The 22,562-nt window shown below is 44.9% G+C and overlaps 1 protein-coding gene across 2 annotated transcripts in view; it reads right to left on the bottom strand.

Annotated features, from left to right (window-relative positions):
* LOC120061617 (inositol 1,4,5-trisphosphate receptor type 1) overlaps window positions 1-22,562 on the bottom strand; it is a 155,467-nt gene that overhangs the window by 24,220 nt on the left and 108,685 nt on the right. For both annotated transcript variants that reach the window (XM_039011529.1, XM_039011523.1), the window contains 11 exons: window positions 22,387-22,498; window positions 15,507-15,642; window positions 12,690-12,877; window positions 4,936-5,119; window positions 4,492-4,745; window positions 3,675-3,875; window positions 3,241-3,351; window positions 2,646-2,741; window positions 2,361-2,504; window positions 2,032-2,139; window positions 1,475-1,667 (listed from right to left, as the gene is read on the bottom strand). In XM_039011529.1, coding sequence (XP_038867457.1) covers window positions 1,475-1,667; window positions 2,032-2,139; window positions 2,361-2,504; window positions 2,646-2,741; window positions 3,241-3,351; window positions 3,675-3,875; window positions 4,492-4,745; window positions 4,936-5,119; window positions 12,690-12,877; window positions 15,507-15,642; window positions 22,387-22,498 — 1,727 coding nt within the window. The remainder of the gene's footprint in view (window positions 1-1,474; window positions 1,668-2,031; window positions 2,140-2,360; window positions 2,505-2,645; window positions 2,742-3,240; window positions 3,352-3,674; window positions 3,876-4,491; window positions 4,746-4,935; window positions 5,120-12,689; window positions 12,878-15,506; window positions 15,643-22,386; window positions 22,499-22,562) is intronic.

The raw sequence follows: 22,562 nt of genomic DNA on the forward strand, positions 1-22,562 counted from the left end.
CCCCACCATACCATGAGACATCCATGTCTTCATCACTGGAAATGATAAACGGATAAGATATACACTACCTTTCAAAAGTTTGGGGACACTTAAAAATGTCCTTATTTTTTAAAGAAAAGCACATTTTTTGTCCATTAAAATATCACAAAGTTGATCAGAAATACAGTGCAGACATTGTTAATGTTGTAAATGACTATTGTAGCTGGAAACGGCAGATTGTTTACGGAATATCTACATAGGTGTACAGAGGCCCATTATCAGCCACTATCACTCCTGTGTTCCAATCGCATGTTGTGTTAGCTAATCCAGGTTTATCATTTTAAAAGGCTAATTGATCATTAGAAAACCCTTTTGAAATTATGTTAGCACAGCCGAAAACTGTTGTTTTGATTAAAGAAGCAATAAAACTGGCCTTCTTTAGACTCGTTGAGTATCTGGAGCATCAGCATTTGTGGGTTTGATTACAGGCTCAAAATGGCCAGAAACAAAGACCTTTCTTCTGAAACTCGTCAGTCTATTCTTGTTCTGAGAAATGAAGGCTATTCCATGTGAGAAATTGCCAAGAAACTGAAAACCTCGTAAAACGCTGTGTACTACTCCCTTCACAGAAAGGCGCAAACTGGCTCTAACCACAAAGATGGTTGAGGTCCACATATCAGATAATGTTGACTTGAATGGGAATATTTGTGGTTTTAAATTATATACTGTCAATCCTACAAAAAGGAAACATATTGAAATCTCATAGAAATATAGATATTAGAACAGACAGAATGAGGCCCTTTATCTACTTCTTCAGCGTCAGACGAACTCGTGGATATCATTTTTATGTCTCTGTGTCCAGTATGAAGGAAGTTGGAGGTAGTTTTGCGAGCCAATGCTAACTAGCGTTAGCTGGAAGTCTACGGGTATCTGATAGCATGCTAGTTGATACCCATAGACTTCCAGTGGATAGCATAAAAATGGTATCCACGAGTTCATCTGACTCTGGGCATGTAGATAATGGGCCTCATTGCAAAAATCCCAAAGTATCCATTTAAAGGTTTAAAACTAATTTTAAATGATATCAAACTCAACCATTTATATTTTCTAGTGACGTCTCATGGTATGGTGTGAAAAATGTGTCAACTTTGAGTCACTTTCTGACCACTTCTTCCATAGGCAAACATGTATGTAAAATTATGTTTAAATCAAAAGGGATGCTGTCAAAAAGTGATTGAATTCAAAAGGAATTACGCAAAAGTGAAACACTAACTTCCGTCGAAACAGTGAGAGGACGACACTGGCTCTCTTAATACTAGCCCTGCGACAGCTCCTCTGGGTCACATCATTAGATCACTAGGAATTACTACGAAGTTTTGGCATAACTTCTTATTAAATGTTTTCTTTTGACTGCATCTAGTTAATGCAGTCAAATTTCAGTGGAAGTAGAGTAATATAAATGAGTCCTGAGAAGCCATTTGGAAGAGCTAGCTACCTCTTAGTTTCTTCTGCCAGTTCATTTCATTGAAGAGGTCCTCTGCGCTGAGGAAGAAGTCATTGATCTTGCTGCCCTGCTCGTCCCTCTCAGTGGTGTAGTACACCCTGAGTTTGGACTCACAGGTCAGGAACTCACAGATGTTGGGCACAGGGAACACTATCTCCTCCATGGTTCGGTCATGACGCACAATCTGAGAGGAGGACACACAGGAACACACTCAGTCAATGTCAGCTCTATGGGTGTGGAGTGGACCAGCCACCTAGCCCCTGGTTGGAGAGCACTCATGTGGCTGGACAGTGTAATTTAGCTCCAGGCTTTTGAGTATTCCAATTAAACCACATCAGATTAAGAGGAACTGAAATCCCTCTATGGCAGTTTCCCCAATGGTGGTCCTGGGGACCCAAAGGGGTGCATATTTTGTTTTTTGCACTAGCACTAACAGGACCAGTATTATGAAACACTTCCCTATGGCAAAAAGCATTTTTCTTTTTCAATGACAGTTAAAGATATCAAATTAATACACTGTGTGAGTGTGTTTGACTAATGTCACTTACCTCTATCTGAGCAGTGTGTTTGGCGTAGAACTCCAGAGCCTCGTCTCCCTCTCCGTTGGTCCCTCCTGGTTTCAGCATCACCTGCAGCTCCTTGTTGTGGCGTGCCAACTACAGGGGTCAAAGTCAAGTAAGGGGTCAAATCGCTCATGAGAAGTATAGCAGGCAAAACTGTATCTGACTGTTGTGTGAGAGCCTCAAATGGTTGGATCAAATGGTTGGGTCCGATAGTTGAATGTAATATCAATCAATTGTGGATCAAATGGTTGGTTATTCAAAAAACTATGTGCATCTAAATGTGTCATTATCGTAAACTAGGCCCTGTCCTCTACCTGGTGGGCCAAGATGTAGATGTTGTGGCCCACGTTCCTGGGGGAGGCAGCATCATGCTCCTCCTCCTCCCCGCTGTCGTCGTCCTCTTCGGGATCCTCAAACTCCACCTCTCCCTGCAGGTAGGCCTTCTTGATCACCTCCACCTGAGGATCTCACCACCACACAGACAACCATTACCTTCATCGCTCTATACCTGTGTGGGGAGACACCCATATTATGGGTGCAATTTTGATTTTTGGGGGGACTTGTGTGCACACATAGTCTTGTGGGGACAACGGGCTCACCAGCTCCTTAGGTCTCATGTTGTACAGGATTCTCTCAGCATTCTCACTGTCATGGCGACTCTCCATGATAGCCAACAACAATTTGGAGGCATTGTTCTGAGAGAGAGAGAGAGAGACAATAAAAAAAAAACTTTTTGTCTTTAATAAGACATCCTAATTACACTAAAAACACTACAGAGAGAGAAAGAGAGAAATAGAGAAAGAACGGAGATGGTTTGTTATCATGTAAACTTTATGTCATAGTCATGAGATGCGTATAAAGTTGAAGATCAAATCTTTTCTAAGCCGTTTCTGTTCCTCCTTCCAAGAAAACAGGCAGAATCCACAAGGCTTAGGGGGAAAATGCAATCTGCAGATATTTGGTTTGGCACCAAAGGAGCTAGCTTAGGAGAGATTCATGAGTTGTCTAGGTTTCAAAAGCAGCAGCACACTGTTTGTGAAGTTCCACTCCGGGATAGAGTAGCTACTAGAGTAGGGAGTAAAGTAGCTTTACTACTAGGTCCAGTGTGGAGACCCAGCCTATGTACAAAATGGCACCCTATTCCCTATATAGCGCACTACTTGTGACCAAAACCCTTTGCGAGGGAGGCCTCACCTTGAGTTCAAGCACCAGGTCCATCCTCTTCTTCCCCAGTGGGTTGATGTCATTCAGGATCAGGGCGATGATGATGTCAATGCCATTGGACTCATGGGTGGCGATGCAGTTCTGCAAGGAAACAATAAGTTAGGTCAATTTTATAAATGCGCTGCATGGACTACACTAGGTCACTAGTTATCCATGTCAGGGCCCTCAACCTATCCACAGACAGTATTAGTAGTATGGATGACAATAGAAGTGGACCCAGGATAGGAGTCCATAACTGCTTCGTATGGTATGCATATGTGCTTGTAGCTAGTTCTTACAGGATGGGCCCACTGTATCTGTTAGTAGTTCTAATGACAAAATGACAAAGACCCACAGTTAGTTGGTTCTAATGACAAGAGCCCATAAATAGCTGTGGTTCTAAAGGCCAGTACCCATCCCAGTACCTGGTTCTCGTGGCAGGGTCCTTGGCAGTACTCGGTCAGGCTCTCCACTGTCTGGTTGATGAGAGCCACGTTCTTCTCATTGATGTAGAGGCCCAGTAGACCCAGGCCTCCCGTGGTGCTGCCACAGATACAGTCCAGGAACTGCAGCGTCTCACACACCAGATTATAGTTGTTCTTATTGTTCTGACACCGCAGAAAGTTCTGGAGAGGGACCAAGGGAGGGTAAGAATACAGCTGTTTGCACATTTTATACATAATATTTTTTATTTCATTCAGAAAAAAATACATTACGTATTGAAAGGCAAATGTGCATTGAAAGTGTGACTCTGAACTGAAGAACTTTCCAGTTAACATCAAAATGAGGACAGGATGACCCTGACTCCTTAAAACACAGAGAATATCTATCCATGAGTCACTGGGTAATCAGCGCCATAGTGTTGAGCTAACAGTTAGATTAGAGACGTGACCACCAGGCCTACATTAGTGAATAGAACCATCTATCTCATTACTCCTGATGATCCTTCCACCACCTCTGGCCCAGGGGAGAATATACCCCATATCATGTACCGACTATGCACTTCATGTTCATTCACAGCAAAATTAAATGGCTCATAGAACGCAACGCAGAAAGTCCTAACATTGACATGTTGGTCATTTAGCAGACATTCTTATCCAGAGCGACTTACACAATAGACCATTGCGAACTAAAGACATAGCGGTGAACTTCATAACTATTGCCATAGAACATGACTTGTCCTGCGAAGAGGCTAGCTGTGAGGGCTAGCTCCCCTGATGTTGGGCTGGCTGAATAACTGACCTGCAGGTCTCGGTTGTGGTTCTCACAGAGCAGCTGGAGGAAGCGCAGGATAGGCTGCATGATGACAATGATGAAGCTCATCTCTCCTTCTTCCTGGCTCTTGTTCCCGGTGCTGGGCGTGCCGTCGGCCGCCGAGAAGTGGTCCTCTGGGTCAGCCTCACGGCGGTATGAGTTGAAGGCTTTCTTAGTGGCCGACGAGGCCTCCAGCAGCTGCTCTCTCGCTTCCTCTGTCACCACCACCGCTGAGTCTTTGGCTGCAGAGACACAGGGAGGACAGAGGAACCAAACTAGGTACTGGGGATAAAATAAAGACTTCTTTGTGGCAGCTAGTATTTATTGCTAACGTGTTCAGAGAAAAACAAACCTTAGATCAGTGTCTAGGGGTAACTTCATCCTACTCTCTTAAAATGCAATAACTGACAATAAAAGAGGTTGACCTCTGACCTTTCTTGCGGATGGGCACTTCTTTGTCGGGGGCGTCGTCATCCCTCTTTCTGTTGCCGAGGTCGCTGGTGTTGACTGTCACAGTGGCTTTGATCTCCAGCTGGGCCAGCTTCATCCGGTCGTAGAACACCCGGAAAAACTTCTCAGACTTCTTGTCCTCCGTCAGACGGCAGAAGAAGGAACGCTAGTACAAAGGAAGTCAAGTAAAGGTACTGGGAAGTAACGTAACATTTTGTTGTAAATAACAAGGAAGGAACGTTCATTTCAGTCATGTGAATGCTTGTGTATTGTTGTGTGTAGCCTACTTCACCAAACTGAGTACAATAGGCGTTATTGTTGATGGCTCAGTTGGTTACTTGCAGCATATAGCGTTCGCAATACCACAGTTCTGGGTTCGATTCCCGCATGACAACAATACATGTGATAACTGTAAGACAGCTTTGGATAAAAGCATCTGCTAAATGTCCCTTTCGCTAAACAAAGCTTCAGGTAATTTAAATTGATCAAAATAAGACAGGTCTGCACTACTGTGTATACAGTACCACCAAGTACATATCATAAACGTATAAACTTTCTGCTACAAGGGAAATTCTGGTAATGTATGTAGTTACTGTAACACTGAATATTACCATGGAGATGACCTAAAGTCGCCTATTTAGACAACTTGTTTGATTCGGGCAACCCAAATGTGTCTGTCAGACTGCCAAATGGTGAAGCGGGGTATTTGACCAAGAAGGAGAGTGATGGAGTGCTGCATCAGATTACCTGGCCTCCACAATCACCCGTCCTCAACCCAATTGAGATGGTTAGGGATGAGTTGGACAGCAGAGTGAAGGATAAGCAGCCAACAAGTGCTCAGCATATGTGGGAACTCCTTCAAGAGTTTGTCGTGGAAATTCTTACACAGGGACACTCGAAGTCAATCTTAAATTAATCGTTGTTTATTTGTCAGCGCGCTGGAGAGGTTCCAACAAACTTAATGCACCATACTGAATGTGTCAGAAGCTCTGCCTGGGCAGTCCCAGCAGTTGTCTTATATACGGCTATACACAGACAAGTTATATTTGCATGATGTTTCATTCATGTGACAGACCAATCAGTATTCATAACATGTGACTGAGCAATATCTCACCAGGTTTCTTCTCTCTAAGCTGAGACCTTGAAACTAAGATATATTTTGTTTGTTCTCAAAACAAGGTCTGGGTGTACTGCCAAATTGCAGCTACTGATAGTGAGTCAGCCACTTGCATGAACACATATTTGTTTATAGAACAGTACATGAATAGAACACAGAAATTAGTTATAAGGAAAGCACAAACATTAAAATGTGTTGGAAAAGCTTTCCAGGTGAAGCTGGTTGAGAGAATGCCAAGAGTGTGCGCAAAGCTGTCATCAAGGCAATATTTATATTTGAAGAATCTCAAATATATTTTGATTTGTTAAAAAAAAAAGAGGGTTATTACAGGATTCTACATGTATTATTTCATAGTTTTGATGTCTTCACTATGAGTAGGTGTGTCCAAACTTTTGAGTTTTAGTCAAATATTATATGTTCGGGCTTCTTGCGGTCAATTTGTAGTCTACAAATTATTTGTAATGATGTTCTGGCCCTCCGACCATCCACTCAAGAAAAAGTTGTCCCACGGCTAAAACTAGCTGAGAAATCCCTGGTCTAACAACACCGTGTATCAAGATGGGACTTCTCCTCTTTCTTTCTCACTCTGTCTCGATCTCAGTGTGCCCCATGCATGCAAAACACCATTACACCATGACCACAGTCAGCCTCAGCAAACACTAAAGAAGGGAAGGAAAAAAACCCTGTTAAGGCTTTGACTGTGCCATCAAGATACTACCCTTTCTGAACTGCCTGTCATCTAAAGCTGTGGAAGATCATTGCCAAAGAACTGCCAGATTCATACATATGTTTTGTTAAATTGTTTATTTATTCTGTTTTTAAAGCGACAGATTCTTCTTGTAATGAATATTGCAATATAAAATACATGGATTATTATTATTATGTCATGTGGTTACAAAACCTCAGTGGAGAGACCACAGTTTGGACTCTATATTCTGTGGGAGTCACATTCAAGCTAAATGGGAGCACATTCTAACCCCTGACTGCAATGAGATCTGTGCTGTCCTATTTCCCTGGAGCAGAGGGGGGGGGGGGGGGGGGGGGTTGGTAAGAGCTGTTATCTGGTCACAGTCTACTTGGAGGGAGAGGAGGAGAGACTCTGACCCAGTGGCAGAACAGGCCTAATGCTCAGGGTGAATATGACACGAGAGGGAGACGCCTACCCTACTTACACAGATAGAGGGAGGAAGGGAGGAAAGAAGGAGAGAGGAAGGGAATAGGGGAGGGAGAGAGAAAGACAGGGAGCTGTAAAGGGGTAAGAAAAGGGGTGAGATTAACAAAAAAAAAAATAAGAAAGGGAAATCGAGTAAGAGAGGTAGGGAGAAATGGGGACGAGTGAGCGAGTGGTTGAGGAAGGGGGAGGTAATGTTATCAGAGCTGGTATCTAGACTAGCTCTAAAAAGCTTGTTGCATAACTAGCTTTTTTTCTAGGTTAGGTGTGAAGTCTTAAACTGGGGTAGTGTTTGTGTGCTTTAGGGCTGGTTTAAGCGTGTGTGTGCATGTGCGCGCGCGTGTTGACATGCGAGGTTGAAAAACAAATAGTTGTAATTAGTTTAAACTAAATGGACAAACTCCATTTTATGTCATATTTAAAAAGAGAGATGTGTATGGAACGCTTGCTGGCATGAGGGCGTTCAGTAACACAACGTTAGACATGTGAAATGAATGAAACATGCCACTCCTCCTTGGTAAAGAGCCCTGAGTTTGCTAACTTTAATTCTCTGAATACAAGGGAATCTCATACTACAGGGGATAGCTAAGTGAACCCACTGACACACCATACTGTACACAAGCACCCACAGAGAATGTGGAATCATACAACAATGCACACACACAGTAGTGGAGTAATCTGCAGCATTAATAAACTCCGCTTAAAAGCTTGGGCAAAATATGTTACAATGTTGCTCACATACATTGTCATAAGTCACATACATAATGTCTTCTCAAATATGTAGGTCACAACGAATCAGTGTGGTTGTAAAGATAGCATTTTCCAAGTTTCCAAGCCAACATTTAATGGGATAGTACCTTGCTGACTTACTATCAAAAAGTATATCTATAGTTTAGTGAAACTGATAACATATTAGTGTCTAGCCAGCAGTCTTTCCTCAGTATCAAAGGATTATGCAGTCTGAATAAAAACAGTATTATGTTGTGTCATCAGGTCTTCCAATGACAGATCTGCCCAGCTTAAACCCCAAATCAGTGACTTCTCCCTACACCCTCTTCTACTCGAAATCAACAATGACATCATTGTGTACTTATGCCCCCTGGGCAGCAGACTCCAAATCCCCCAGGCCCCACCCACCCCTACCCCCACCACTGTGCACCAGACCACTCGCACGTACACCCTCTGCCACCAGTCAGGGTGAAGGGGTGTGGGATGGAGGAGAGTAGTGGTGGTGGTGTGGGGGAGTGTGCGTGCTATCCAGCAAGATCCAGTGCAATAAATAACTTGATGACAGAGTGGATAGTGCAGAGGCAGAGAGGGGGGATTAACTGAGCCTCACAACCTGGCAACCCACAGAACTGTGTGTGTGTGTGTGGGGGGGGGGGGGGGGGGGGGGGGCTGGAGTGTTCATGCCTGTCTCTCTCCACATTCATCTCTCCCAGAGACCGTAAAAAAAAAAACTCTCTCCTTCCCATCTCTCTTTCTCACACAGGCGTGGGTGGGACATTGGGGCCTGAGGAGGGGGTGAGGGAGGAGGGGGGAGGCTTCACCGGTGGGGCCCTGGCCAAGATAACACACACAGCGATTACACTGATCCTAGCGGAGACAAGAGCTCTTCACAGCCCCCCTACTCCTCCCCTCCTGCCTCTAACCCTGGATAGCTTACATAACACACACACCGGCCTAAGGAACTGCATCTCAGTTGGGAGATGCAGGAGTCCCATAGGGCGGTACACAATTGCCCCGCCGTCGTCCAGGTTTGGCCGGGGTAGGCAGTCATTGTAAATAAGAATTTGTTCTTAACTGACTTGCCTAGTTAAATAAAAGGTTAAATAAATAAATAAAAATGTATTGAAATGTTGGTCAGCTGTCTCCATCAAAACAGACCAGCTTTGAAGGACAGTGTGAAATGTTCTGTGTCACGCATACGCAAACGCTCTCAAACTACATTTCTCTTATATAATAACCACATTCATTCTCCACTCTCTCGCCCCCTTTTTGTTAACATGCTTCCTCTCACTAGGGCATCCCCATCTATGAGCAAATGGGACTCAGTTGGTGGCGTTGCCATAACAGGCCTGGTGGAGTTTGGGCATCTGGGTCGAGTTACATTGGTTTCGGTTTAGTTTTGTGAGGTAATGTTCACGCTACAGTTTGGTTGTGATGGATCTCACTCACTCAGAGGCTTAGACCCTTTCTAAGAGCTGACTTGATCTGAGCTCTTCTAAATCCTAGAGGGTCCTAAAGGGTCTCCCTCGCCACAATTGATTCAAAACAAAGTTTGCATTGTGTGTGATTGCATTGTATGCATTGTACACACTTGTTGTTGCCTAACCATGCACGTTGCAACAACATGATGGTAGAAGTAATATGGTCTTTCTTTCTTCTGCATTTCAGCGTGGTCAAAACATCCCCCTATTATTAGAAGACATTAGTAGAATAGAGAGATATAGTGTTCCTCCAAGTACACTGTTTTGGCAGGAGTATTAAAAAGACATCTGTGTTTAGACCGGACTTAGAAAAATAGTTCTGGAAAAGAGACAACGCTCGACAGATTGATGTTGAGGATGTTAAGTAAGACATGGTGGTGGAGGAGTAGAAAATGGAGTGATGGTGAGGAGGAGGGCAGAGGAGAGAGAGAGAGAGAGAGAGGGAAGTGAGGGATGGGAGTCTCAGGGGCCCCCTGGAGTGTTGGGTAAACAGAGAGACTGTCTGTAACCATGGAGACTAACCCCAAGCGGAATGAGATTTAGGCGTGGCAGGGCGAGGCGGGGGCTCTGAAAAACAAGGTCACAGCGCTTTCCCTGCTCTCCTTCCGTTCCGCCACTTGGCATCAACAAAGGGATGTTATATAACAGCTATTTATAACAGCGCTCCCTCTCGTTCCCACTCTCTCTCTCCCCAATTCACGTCAGGCAGCGCCACACAGACTAACTGGAACTGCAGCTCCCCTCCGCGGCTCTCTTCCTTTTGCCTTCTCTCTTCACTGAATCATTTTCTTCACTTACAGCCTTTTGTCCTCTCTTACCCCAAACTAGTCTCTAGTTTCCTTCTTCCCGCTATCCTCCTCTCTGAACTCTTGTCTTATCTCTTCCCTGTTCCTTCATCTTCTACTCTTCTTCCTTATCCTCTGTTCTCTGTCACTCTGGCCCTCCCCTGACAATGGAAGCTTGAATAAAATCACAGACTAGACAGAATAGAACAGATGACCTTGTGTCTTGTCTATCACCTTACACAGTAACTCAGGACTAAAACCCAGAGAGGAACCTCACCATCCCTAACTTACTAACTTCCTTCCTGGAAGCTGGCAGGAGAGTGAATAAGTAAGGAGTTTGAGCATGAGTGAGGGAGTGGGTGAGTGAGTACATGGTCAGGTTTATTTCTGTGTGGTATGTAGATCAGGGGGTAATGGTAAACCGTGTGAGTGCTATCTCAGGCTTCCATCCAGAAGAGTTGTCAAATCAAAATCAGATTATATTGGTCACATACACGTGTTTAGCAGATGTTATTGCGGGTGTAGTGAAAAGCTTGTCTGGGATAGACACGTCAACATAGATAAGACACCTCAGAGTGGATCCATTCTTAAAAAGATACATTGAAAACGAGGAGTGCTAGTACACCAACAAACATGCGCATTGCTGTTAGTTTGTGTTTCATAGAAATAATATGAGGTCAGGACTCCAGCAAATTAATCTAAAAAATGTACATTACTATTTGTATAGTCTTAATATTCTTTGAGAGACAAATCCACTTTTCATCATAATTAAAATAAATATATATCTTCAAAGACCAGGGTTCAAAGACAATTATTATCCAGCTCATCAGTATGAAAAGTGAACCTGGAGGTTTCTAAGAAAGACCTATTCTAGTGTGTCCTCAGGTTTAATAATCTACTGGGAGACAGGACAGTCCAAACACCACAGAGGACAACTGCAGAGACGTCAAGCGGTTATTTGTAGAGGTGACAGTTGGTGATCTGGAGAAGAATCCGGGTCAGAAAGCAAATTATCTAGCCTAGCAAGCTGGTTTACATTCATGAAATGCTACAGTATGTTAAGTTATGAAGTACTTAAGAGAAAATGTCTCCCTTTTTAGCATTAAATGCTAATACTTCAGTATTTCCCCCTCTAAATTTTCGCTCAGCGTTTCAGAACAAAATAACTATGTAATAAAGAGCGGCAGTTTATTTCCAGTCCCCCCCCCCCCTCTCCCTACTGCCCCACTTCCAGAGGCCCAGCATGACCCAGTCTGGGTCGAGAAAGAAAGAGAGGGAGGGAAAGAGAGAAAGAGGGAGGGCTGGAATGTTTTTAAGCCCGAGACATTCCTCATTGTTCATTCACACAGGCCTTATGTAACGCTGGTCACGTGATAGCCTGGCTGCTGCAGAGAGAGCACAGAGTAACAGGCAGGGAGGGAGGCAAAGAGGGATACAGGCAGACAGCCTGCAGCCGTGGGAAGTCAGGACATTGTCTCTGCTAGAGTGGCTTCCTCCCTCCCAATCTGATTACGCAAGTTGCCCCTGCTTACGCAAGCACTGGCAGACAGAGACAGACACACAAACAGAGAGGAGCAGATAGACAGATTGATAGCAAACATAAATGCAGCGGGCTTGTGCACACATTATATGCACACACACGTAACTAAATGTCTCCTATGTTTGCAGAGAAGTATCATATTTCTCCATTGTAAACAATCCAGAGGGCTTTATGGAGCAGGTGTCATGTGCCTCACAGTTTCAGTTCAATCATTCCCCTTGGCCTCATGGGACTGTTTTGAAGTTGACAGTAAACTCGGTCTTTATCGTGTGCTCAGCTCTGTCAGGAGAAGTAGAGCAGTGTTGTGGGGCATGCTGAGTTATTCTCTTCTATAACAATAATAATAATAATTTCGGGGGTGTTTATATTTGTCCTGTTACACACAAGTGTGTAATGGAAATGTGTTTCTTGCATATCCCAACTCCCCTGAGCGACCCGCAGGAAGTGGGGTCACAGCCAGGGTCACCATTGCACAGCGCCCCTAGAGCAATTAGGGCTAAGTGCGTTGCGCAAGGGCACAGCGACAGATTTTTCATCTTATCAGCTCCGGTTTTCAAATAAGCAACCATTTGGTTACTGGCCCAACGCTCGAACCTTGAGGCTACCTGCCACCCCTTCTAAGGCAGCAGGGAGGGGTGTGGACAAATGCAAAATGGCTGCCTTGTACAGGGTCAGAGCAGGCCAGTACCTGGACGGACCCTGGTACTGTCCCTATCCAAGGACTTCTCTTTTTCTCTTTTTTTCCCTCATCTATGAAGTGTGTTGGATGTTGGGACCAATGATGTATGTTATTTATGGTAGCGAAATGCACTTTAAATAATGTTTGGTTTGATTTATCATTCAGGTATTTATTAGGCTTCAGTCATTCCTGACAAACCCATATCCTTATGATTGGCAGCTGGCTCTGACTCACTTGGATGGTGGTGTTTCCACCCTCCAGCAGGGCGATGGCCAATAGGATGCTCTCCTGGAAGACACGGTCACTGGTGGTGTTCATGATGAGGTCGATGACCAGGTCGGAGGCGCCCTCCTTGTCCAGGTGACACTGCACCTCTGCCAGGCTCATCTCCCCTCGACTCAGGGCTCCCGGACCACCTAGGCCTGAAGGGAGGGTCAGGATTATGAATGTGGTTTTCCCTGATCTACTGATTTATAAGGATAAGGAGAGGTTTCAAATCTTATATCTAACATCTTACTACCACAGTCATCTATAGATACCTCTAAATTACTAATTCACAATGGAATGTCTGGCGAAATATGAGTGCAAAATAGGGAAGTGCACTCATCCAGGCAGTCGCCTACATGTATATTTCATTGTGTTTACAATGTACAATGTAATTACAAATTACAAATTTACAATGTAATTGCATATATAATTAGAAAGTAAATTCAAGTTTTAGCCACATTTCAAATAATGATGTTTTTATTTCATAAGAAAACATCAAGAGGGGCTTTCCTGAATGTATAAGAGGGCCTACTATGCTTCTTATGAGCGATTAACACCAGTATCAATGACAACACCCATGGCAGCCTTTAGTAGTGGCACACACCCACACACATGCAAACACACCCACTGCACTCACACACACACACACCCGCTGCACTCACACACACATGCAAACACACCCGCTGCACTCACACACACATACAAACACACCCACTGCACTCACACACACACACAAATACACCCACACACACCCGCTGCACTCACACACACATGCAAACACACCCGCTGCACTCACACACACATGCAAACACATCCGCTGCACTCACACACACATGCAAACACACCCACTGCACTCACACACACACCAGCTGCACTCACTCACACACACACACATGCAAACACACCCGCTGCACTCACACACACATGCAAACACACCCGCTGCACTCACACACACATGCAAACACACCCGCTGCACTCACACACACATGCAAACACATCCGCTGCACTCACACACACATGCAAACACATCCGCTGCACTCACACACACATGCAAACACACCCACTGCACTCACACACACACACATGCAAACACACCCACTGCACTCACACACACATGCAAACACACCCGCTGCACTCACACACACACCCGCTGCACTCACACACACATGCAAACACACTCACTGCACTCATACACACACCCGCTGCACTCACACACACATGCAAACACACCCGCTGCACTCACACACACACACATGCAAACACACCCGCTGCACTCACACACACATGCAAACACACCCGCTGCACTCACACACACACACATGCAAACACACCCGCTGCACTCACACACACACACATGCAAACACACCCGCTGCACTCACACACACACACATGCAAACACACTGCACTCACACACATGCAAAACACTGCACTCATACACCCACCCACACACATGTAAACACACTACATGCAAACAAACTGCACTCATACACCCACACACACATGCAAACATACTGCACTCATACACCCACATGTAAACACACTGCACTCACACACACAGTAATAAGGCTTGGAGGGGGGACCCAAGAACTAGGCTTATTACTCATTCCAAGAGGCATAGTGGTGTAACAGTACTTACATATTACATTGATTGACATGAAAATGGGCACTAAAAACTGCTATAACTGGGTAATATGACATCATTCCATATGCGTGTACAGCTGCCACCATGTTAAGTGTGATACACTTCTTCTGCATCCTGGTGACTGACTCATAAATGTTCTTAATACTACATAGAAATAAGCCACACTCTTATCATGGTTTATTCAACAGGCCTCATTCCCCAAAAAGCCAGAGTAGTTATCCTCAACTGAGCAGTATGAGAAAAGCTGTGTGAAGAGATAAATCGCCTCAATGTTTTTACTTGAAATAGTGCGGTCAGATCAATCACACAGTGACCTGCTCATCATGAGGCAATAACAGTGTTGTGCTCACTCACAGGGCTGGACTAGAGCTAGACATCTCTACAGCTCAGTAGTAAAGGATTATGTGTGTGTGTGTGTGTGTGTGTGTGTGTGTGTGTGTGTGTGTGTGTATATAGAGATAGGCCTCCTGGTTATATAACAGAGTGAGCAGGTCTGTTTGAGAAACCTTGACATGCATACACTTCTTTAGCAGAACAATATCAACTTCCCTATCCACCATGCACAGACTTTCACCTCTCAAAGTTGTGCTATCTGCATGATAAATAAAGATAAATAATGATACTTTTCTTTGGAAGGGGGCAGAGGTCCAGAGTTCAGAATTAGGTCAGAAGAATATGCAACGTTGTCATGCTTGGTTTCTGTGTGCACTAGAAACTCTTCATTTTTTTGTTCATTTGTATCTGGCAAATTACTCATATAACAGTTTGTGACAACTTACATAAAAATGTACAAAACAAGCTAATTTGATTGTGGGGTGATTTATGCAACATGGGATAAAAATTACCTGAGAGTTAACCTTTTCGTCCAAAACAATGGACAGACAGACCGAGAGACAGCAGAGGACAGACGGAGAAGAGGACAGACAGAGAAGATGGGGAGACAGAGAGAAAGACAGACAGAGAGACAAAGAAGAGGACAGAGAGACAGAGAAGAGGACAGAGAGACAGAGAAGAGGATAGACAGAGACAGACAGACAAGATGACAGAGGGACAAATAAGATGACACAGAGAAGAGGACAGACAGAGGAGATGACAGATAGAGATACTATATATAGGGGATGCTCTCAGAGAGATGCTCTCACCTGATTGGCTCTTGCTGGGCCCTACTGGAACCAGGGTTCCGTTGCTGAAGGCAGTCAGGCTGTCCCTCCGCCCACCACTCCTACTATGGAAGTTGCCATAGTAACGGTTCACTAGAATCTGCCTCAACGCCTCACCCTACAGAGAGAAGAAAATGGAGGTGTATTAGTGTGATGATGTAAGAGAGGAGACTTGAGAGGGAGTTTATTATACAGTGTACATTATGAGCACCATATATGCATCATCATGCCAGTGAGGCCCAGTTGAATTGATTAAAGTGGTTTGAAGAGAGAAGGGACATATGGCAACTTCCCAGGTTCAGGCCAAGCCAATCCAAATAAACATTGTGTGCATGAACTGCACTGCTCTAAGTTACCCACATAGTCCTGTTTTGGTTGGAATAGGGCTCTGAAAACACCAGGGTTATGGAATTTATTTCAGCAAAGGGCTACCTACGTCGCTGTAGATAAAGCATCTGCTAAATGTCCATATTGTTATTACTCTCCCAACATTCTCATTCACATATTGAATAAACACTCAATAACACAGGTAAAAAATAAGTCATCAAGCTTGTTATATCTCTATCCCTGGTAAAAGTGAGCCTGCGTCCTGCGTCCTGCTTTGGGAGTTTGGGACCTAGCTGTTTTCAGACAGGCCTGCCCTCCCAAGACGTAGCAATGATGACTCATCCAGCCACCAATGGGAGTCTGCACGACTCTGCCATTGCCACGGCAACTGCAGCGCACACGTTACCTGACAGACCTCCCATGAGGGGAACGGAGGGAAAAGAGTGAGAGGTGGCAGAGTTTGTGTGTGTGTGTGTGTGTGTGTTAAAGTCAGCCGTGGGTGTGCATTTGAGAATGAGAGCAACATTACATAAAGCCTGCTACCATGGTAATGCTCCAGCTAACAGAGATGGGCTAACCCACGCAGTACGGAGAACAGAGCCTTATCTGTCATCGGCAGGGGGCAGATAAATGGACATTGTTTCACACAATGCCCAAACAAACTACACAATCACACATCGAGAGCCAAACATCCAATCCCGCTCCACATCTTTGTCTTCCACTCCCCATTTCCTTCGAGACAACAAGTGTGTGGAGGTGGGAAGGTAGCATATGTTGTGTGAGTTGGTCCATCTGTGTTCAATTGCAGTACCCAGTTCATGTTAGAGACAAACTAACTGCTAAGAGAATGCCACTGAAATACAGGCTTCACCTGTGCTTATCCTTTCCACACACACAGACACACTAAGCCAACCCGTGATTATATGGAGGACGCCAAGTCAGCTAACCACAACTGTAGGGTAAGGGCTTTAGTGGGGTTCGTAATCTGTTGAGTTCAGTGATGGGTTAAGGGTTCAGGCTAGGGTGAAAGCCTAGCCATCTCTACGGTCGGTCTTGATCGTAGAATGTGTGTGAGCTTCTGTTAGGTTAGAGTTACGTTCCTGGCCAGTAGTTATGTTCCTGGCCAGTAGTACCAGTAGTACCTACCCTTTTCTGATGTTATGCTCATGTTCATGCTAGGATCCACCAGTAGTTTATTAAGGTTATAAATTGGGGTTAAGGGTTTATGGTTGGCCTCTTGTTACAGTCAGGATTAGTACCTACCCTCCTCTGGTCATCCAGTATTTTCTGTGGCTGGTTGAGATCCAGCTGCTGGTGCAGTGAGGTGGGTTAGCACAGCATAGCGGGCCAACAGAAACAAACACAGGGTTATTCCTCATGCAGCATTGGTACGGCCAACATACACAGACACAGGGTTTATAACAGATTATTAATGATTTTATAAATGATTGACTTGCAAAGGGCAGCTATAGGGTTGTGCCATGCCATTGACTGGTTAGAGCGGGGTGGTGTGAAGGTTATGGAGGGGTCAAAGCAAAGGGAGGGGTCAGCAGCGACGATGATGACTATCAATCAGGAAGTAAATGGAGGGTGGGGGAGAGAATCAACAATTCACTCTGGAACCACTGCATATAACGAATTGCAGACAGCAAAGTACAATACTACTGTACAAATGACAGCACAAATAAAAGTAATCCATGGTTCTCTTCTCTTTCATGTGGATCCTTGGCCTTTTGGAGAGGTGCGGCCACATAGTGGGATGTACAGGATACCTGTTAGCTAGCTACAACTGTTTGGAGTCCGATCACGCTCCCATGCAATCATGTTAATTACATAAGATGCAGATACACTAGAAGGGGAGCGGAGGTGTGGATGGGGGAGGGGTGGAGGGGAGAGAGAGAGAGGGAGTTACATAATGGAGCTCAGTGACACACAGGAGCTTAGAAAACCCATCTGTCACCATAACAAGAGAGAGAGAGAGAGAGAATAACACAACAAATCACAACACAGGGTTCTGCCAGCACAACCATGGCCCCCCTGAAACAAGGTCAGACAGGGAAGGAGGGAATAAAGGGCGGCTGAGGGCAGGCCTATAACTGGCTACATTAGAGAGGTTGTGTGTGTAGGTTGTGTGTGTGTGTGTGTGTGTGTGTGTGTGTGTGTGTGTGTGTGTGTGTGTGTGTGTGTGTGTGTGGCTGCGTCCTAGTTTTCCCTGCCTGTGTGTGTGTGTAGGGTTGGAATAGTGTACTGTTTTCCTACTGTATATCCAATATAGGGTAGATAAGCCTGAGAATATCTGGTATGTGTCTGTATAGAGACTAGCATGTTTGTGTCACCTTAAAACTGTCAGTGATTGTTACCTTTTACACATCACGTAAAGACTTAAGAATATTTAAATCTAACTTAAAAAGTTAAGTTTACATAATCATACTGTTTCCTTCAAAATGTATGACCACATCAAAGCCAGACAGCCACCGTCACACAGCCTGCTGATCAGAGCATATCTGCGCTCTCTCCCCAACGCCCATGGTCCGACCACAGCGACCGCACAACAACCCCTCATGCTCACCACATCCTCCCCAACAATCGTTCCACTGAGCTGGAATCTCCCCGCGGCAAGCCCCTGCTGTCTGTCACATCTCCAGATTCCACGTTAAGAGAAAACACATGCAAAAACATTCCCCTTTTAGGTGTTTTTTTGGTGTGTGTGCTGTGCATGTCCATGTGTTTGTGTTTTAGCAGGCGGAGGGAGACAGTCATATTTAGACCCGTTGCTGACTGAAATGGATCTTGGGGTTTGCCGCTTGGCTGCCCACTGTCCAAAGTTCTCCAAACACAATAAAGACATTGAGGAAACCTAATAAAATGTCTGTTGCTCTCTGTCATTAATCGCTGCAACTAACCTGCTTTTCTCAGACTTTTCTCAGACGTAAAATGAAATCCATCTAGTCCACCCAAGCTCTTGAGCCAAGGCCAATACCAACCAAGTGTCAGGTGAGTGTCAACAAGTGACCGGAACTAATATTGTACATAGTCATCTATAAAGGATCTATTCAGCTAAAATCACAGTTCAGAATGTTGCAGCTATGTAATGTTAGGAGCTGACACAATTACATATTCTACATGACAGAGTATCATATCTGCTCTAAAACATTTATATCTGACGGTTTTGTGATGCTACACCCTCCTGAACAGAGCCTAGGTCCCTCTCACTGATTTGCCGCCTTCCTCTGTAAATTATGGGCCCAGGTGTTAAGGGGAAATCTGAGATTGCTACATCCATTTTTATTATTTATTACATCCATTTGTATTTTTTATCCATTTGATACCCATTGATTCTAGAAGAATATCACTTATGGATGCCTCTATTAGTTCAACTGTCGCACCCCATCAGAACCAAAAATACACGCTTATTTAGTGGCGAACCAGTGGGGAACCAGAATGAGAACATTTTTGTTCTGGCCCAACACCAACACACATGATTCAGCTTCACCTAATCAACTTATCATCAAGCCCATGATGTGTTGAATTGAGTTAGTTAGTGCTCGGTTAGAACAGACATGGTCCCCCTGTGAGTTGCCGGTCCTACCAGAATTAAGAATACATAACATAGATATTCTAGAGCAGCTCACACATATAATGTTCATGTGCATTAAAGACAAGCTACATTTTAACCCACATATATTCCTCTTGCTTAATCACAGAGAGGAGTGTGTGTCTGCACTGTGCTGTGTGGGGAGTCTCTTCCAACACTAACACCCCACGGAAACAACCTCTGCCAACTCCACTTAGACTACACACAGTGTAAGTGTCTGCAGTACTGTACCGAGTGTGAGAGAAAGAAGGAGAGAGATACTGAGAAAAAGTGAGAGAAAGAGACAGAGAAAGATAAATAGAGGGAAAAAGGAAGGAGAGAGAGAAGGAAACAGGGAGAAAGAGGGAGAGGTATTAGCGAGAGAAGGGAAGGTGGGCGAGGTTGGCTGGCTTGTTTTCCTCATACTGCCGTTATTACATCAGAGCTAGCGGTGAGGAGGGAGGGGCATCAAACCGGTGTGGATAGGGAGGGCTGGCTGGATAGGGAGGGAGGGCTGTAGACAGATATATACCCCCCCCCCTCAACCCTGTACCCCATATAGCCCCCCCATAGCCCCTCTTGCGAATGCACAGCCTGCGTCTTTGGGTATACAGCTCCTCCACACTGTTATTGGCAATTACCTCTGAAGGTCACACATCAGTGGAGGGCAGGAGAGAGAGAGCGGGAGAGAAGCAAGGAGAGAGAGAGAAGCAATGAGAGAGAGGGATATAATCAAGGAGAGAGGCAGGGAGAGAGAGGCAGGCTGGGTTCCAGGAAAAAGGTAAAAAAGCCGACCCGGTTCTTATGTAACCACCGCCCCAGAGCTGGCAGCGGCCCAGGGATCGTGCAGCTCACAGGCAGGGAAAACTAGGACGCAGCCACACACACACACACACACACACACACACACACACACACCTTCCTAGTCCTAGATACACTGTTACAGTGCCTCCTACTGACACCCTGGGGAAAGGCAGGGGAAACACCCTAAAACAGCCATGAGCTCAGACTGCACATAGAAAGTAGAGAATGGAGAGAAAGAAGAATGCATAGGGAAAGAGAGAGAGGAAGAGAAGATAAATAAATGGCACACATATGAGAAGCCAACATTTCTGGTCACAAATGCATTTAGGTCAAACAGAAAGTGTCAGAATATTCTATCAAACTCACACTCTCATCTTAGTGGTCCATGACTAGGGCCAGGGATTTTCTCTGCACACTTGACCAGAACAGAAAGAACTCCTGGTCCTGTCCATGACAGCATGGTGCTGCAATATCATTGACTAAAGCTCTTCCTGAAAGCTCCATTCATCCTTCTAGTGAAATAGGGAGGGATGTTCCAAAATGGAACTAGTGCACACATTCCACAGCCCTTAGAGAGACTGACTGGGACACACATACTGGCAGCCTGCCCTACCAGCATGGGACTCACCCTGGAACAGCACAACACTACTGGGTAAAGCGCACACACGTGCACGTATGGGAGCGCGCACACACCCACCCACCCACACCTTTACTTACTGATTGGGAGGGTGAGGAGAGCGGGTGGATGAGCGGGAGAGAGGGTGACAGAGAAAGCAACCCAAAACTACCACTACAACCCCAGGCGTACTACCTACAGACACATTTCACCACCACATACAGCCACAACTACAATCACAGACCTACATTTAAGAGGACAAGGCACATTCACAGAACAACTGAAAGAGGGAGAGAGAAGTAGAAGAAAAAGAGGGACAACCTCAGGCATATCCATCTCATCATCAAAGGCCCTGAGCTGAAAGAGAAGAGAGGGGTGGAGGGTTAGCCATGGATTAGCATAGAGAGGATGCAGGCTGCTGTGTCAGTGTGAGCAGGGCACACCACATCATTAGATGGAACAAAAAAAACGAAATGTCACAGTCTTAGCAAGTAGACCCTTGTGCTCATTAACTCTTTATTGGACTTTTCTATTCAGGGGAAGTTGAAAATAGAAATTCACGCAGACACATGATAAACAGCAGGTTCACACTTCCCACGACCAATAATCTTAACCTAATGATCTCTTTTGAAGGCTTTACAATTTAGATTTTTTTTATTTATTTCACCTTTATTTAACTAGACAAGTCAGTTAAGAACAAATTCTTATTTACAATGACGGCCTAGATACAGCGAGTTAACTGCCTTGTTCAGGGGCAGAACGACAGATTCATTTTTTTACATTGTCAGCTCGGGGATTCAATCTAGCAACCTTTCGGTTACTGGGCCACCTCTCTAACCACTAGGCTATCTGCTGCCCCGAATCAACTATACCTCCTAAAAGCTATGACTGCTCTTACGTAATGACGGAGGTACTGTCAGCCATTGGTTAGCATAGGGAGGATACAGGCTGCTGCTGTATCAGTGTGAACAGGGCACACCACAACATTAGGAAGCATACACAAACTTTAGTCAGACGGTATATAAAGAGTGTCTTTAAAGCACTCATGTGATGTGCATCTTAGTAGACATTTAATACTTTAGAAAATACGTTCATTAGTAAAGGGTGTTTGACACACAACGGAAAGAATTGGTATAATAGTAAAGGCGAGGTCCATCCATTCTGAGCCAATTCCCTTTCTAGGAAGATTGGGGGTTATATCTCCCTGCTTGACCTCAGACATGAATGCTTTCATTGGACCGTGCTGGTGAGTTAGTGTCCAGCCAAGTATTCATGAGGTCAGTCTAGCCTGGACCAGCTCAGTGTGTGTGTGTGTCTGTGTGTGTGTACTCATCATGTAGATCCATATCATTCCGTATCACATCATAATAAAAAGATGGTTGATGAGTTGTACAATGTGAGCGATCCTAAAAAGAGAAGGGTAGAAACTAGGTTGGTCATCGACACCACTATACTGTGATGGAGAGAAGCAGTGGTATTCGAGGTTCGGGGCTGCTGATGGAGGTAAGGTAAGGTGTGTTGTGTTGTGACTCGTGTCCTACCTTCTCTCCGTATCCTCTGTCTTTGGTCATCATCTCTCGGAGGGTCTGCAGGACCTTGATACACAGCCTCTCTTCATTCTCCTCCAGAAGCTGCTTGGTGTGTTTGATCAGCCTGGGGAGATACAGTGTCAAAGGTCACCGTGGGGTCACTAACCATGGGGTCATGGTGGGGTTGA

Source organism: Salvelinus namaycush, chromosome 2 (genome assembly GCF_016432855.1).
Source record: "Salvelinus namaycush isolate Seneca chromosome 2, SaNama_1.0, whole genome shotgun sequence".
NCBI classification, from domain to species: Eukaryota; Metazoa; Chordata; class Actinopteri; order Salmoniformes; family Salmonidae; genus Salvelinus; species Salvelinus namaycush.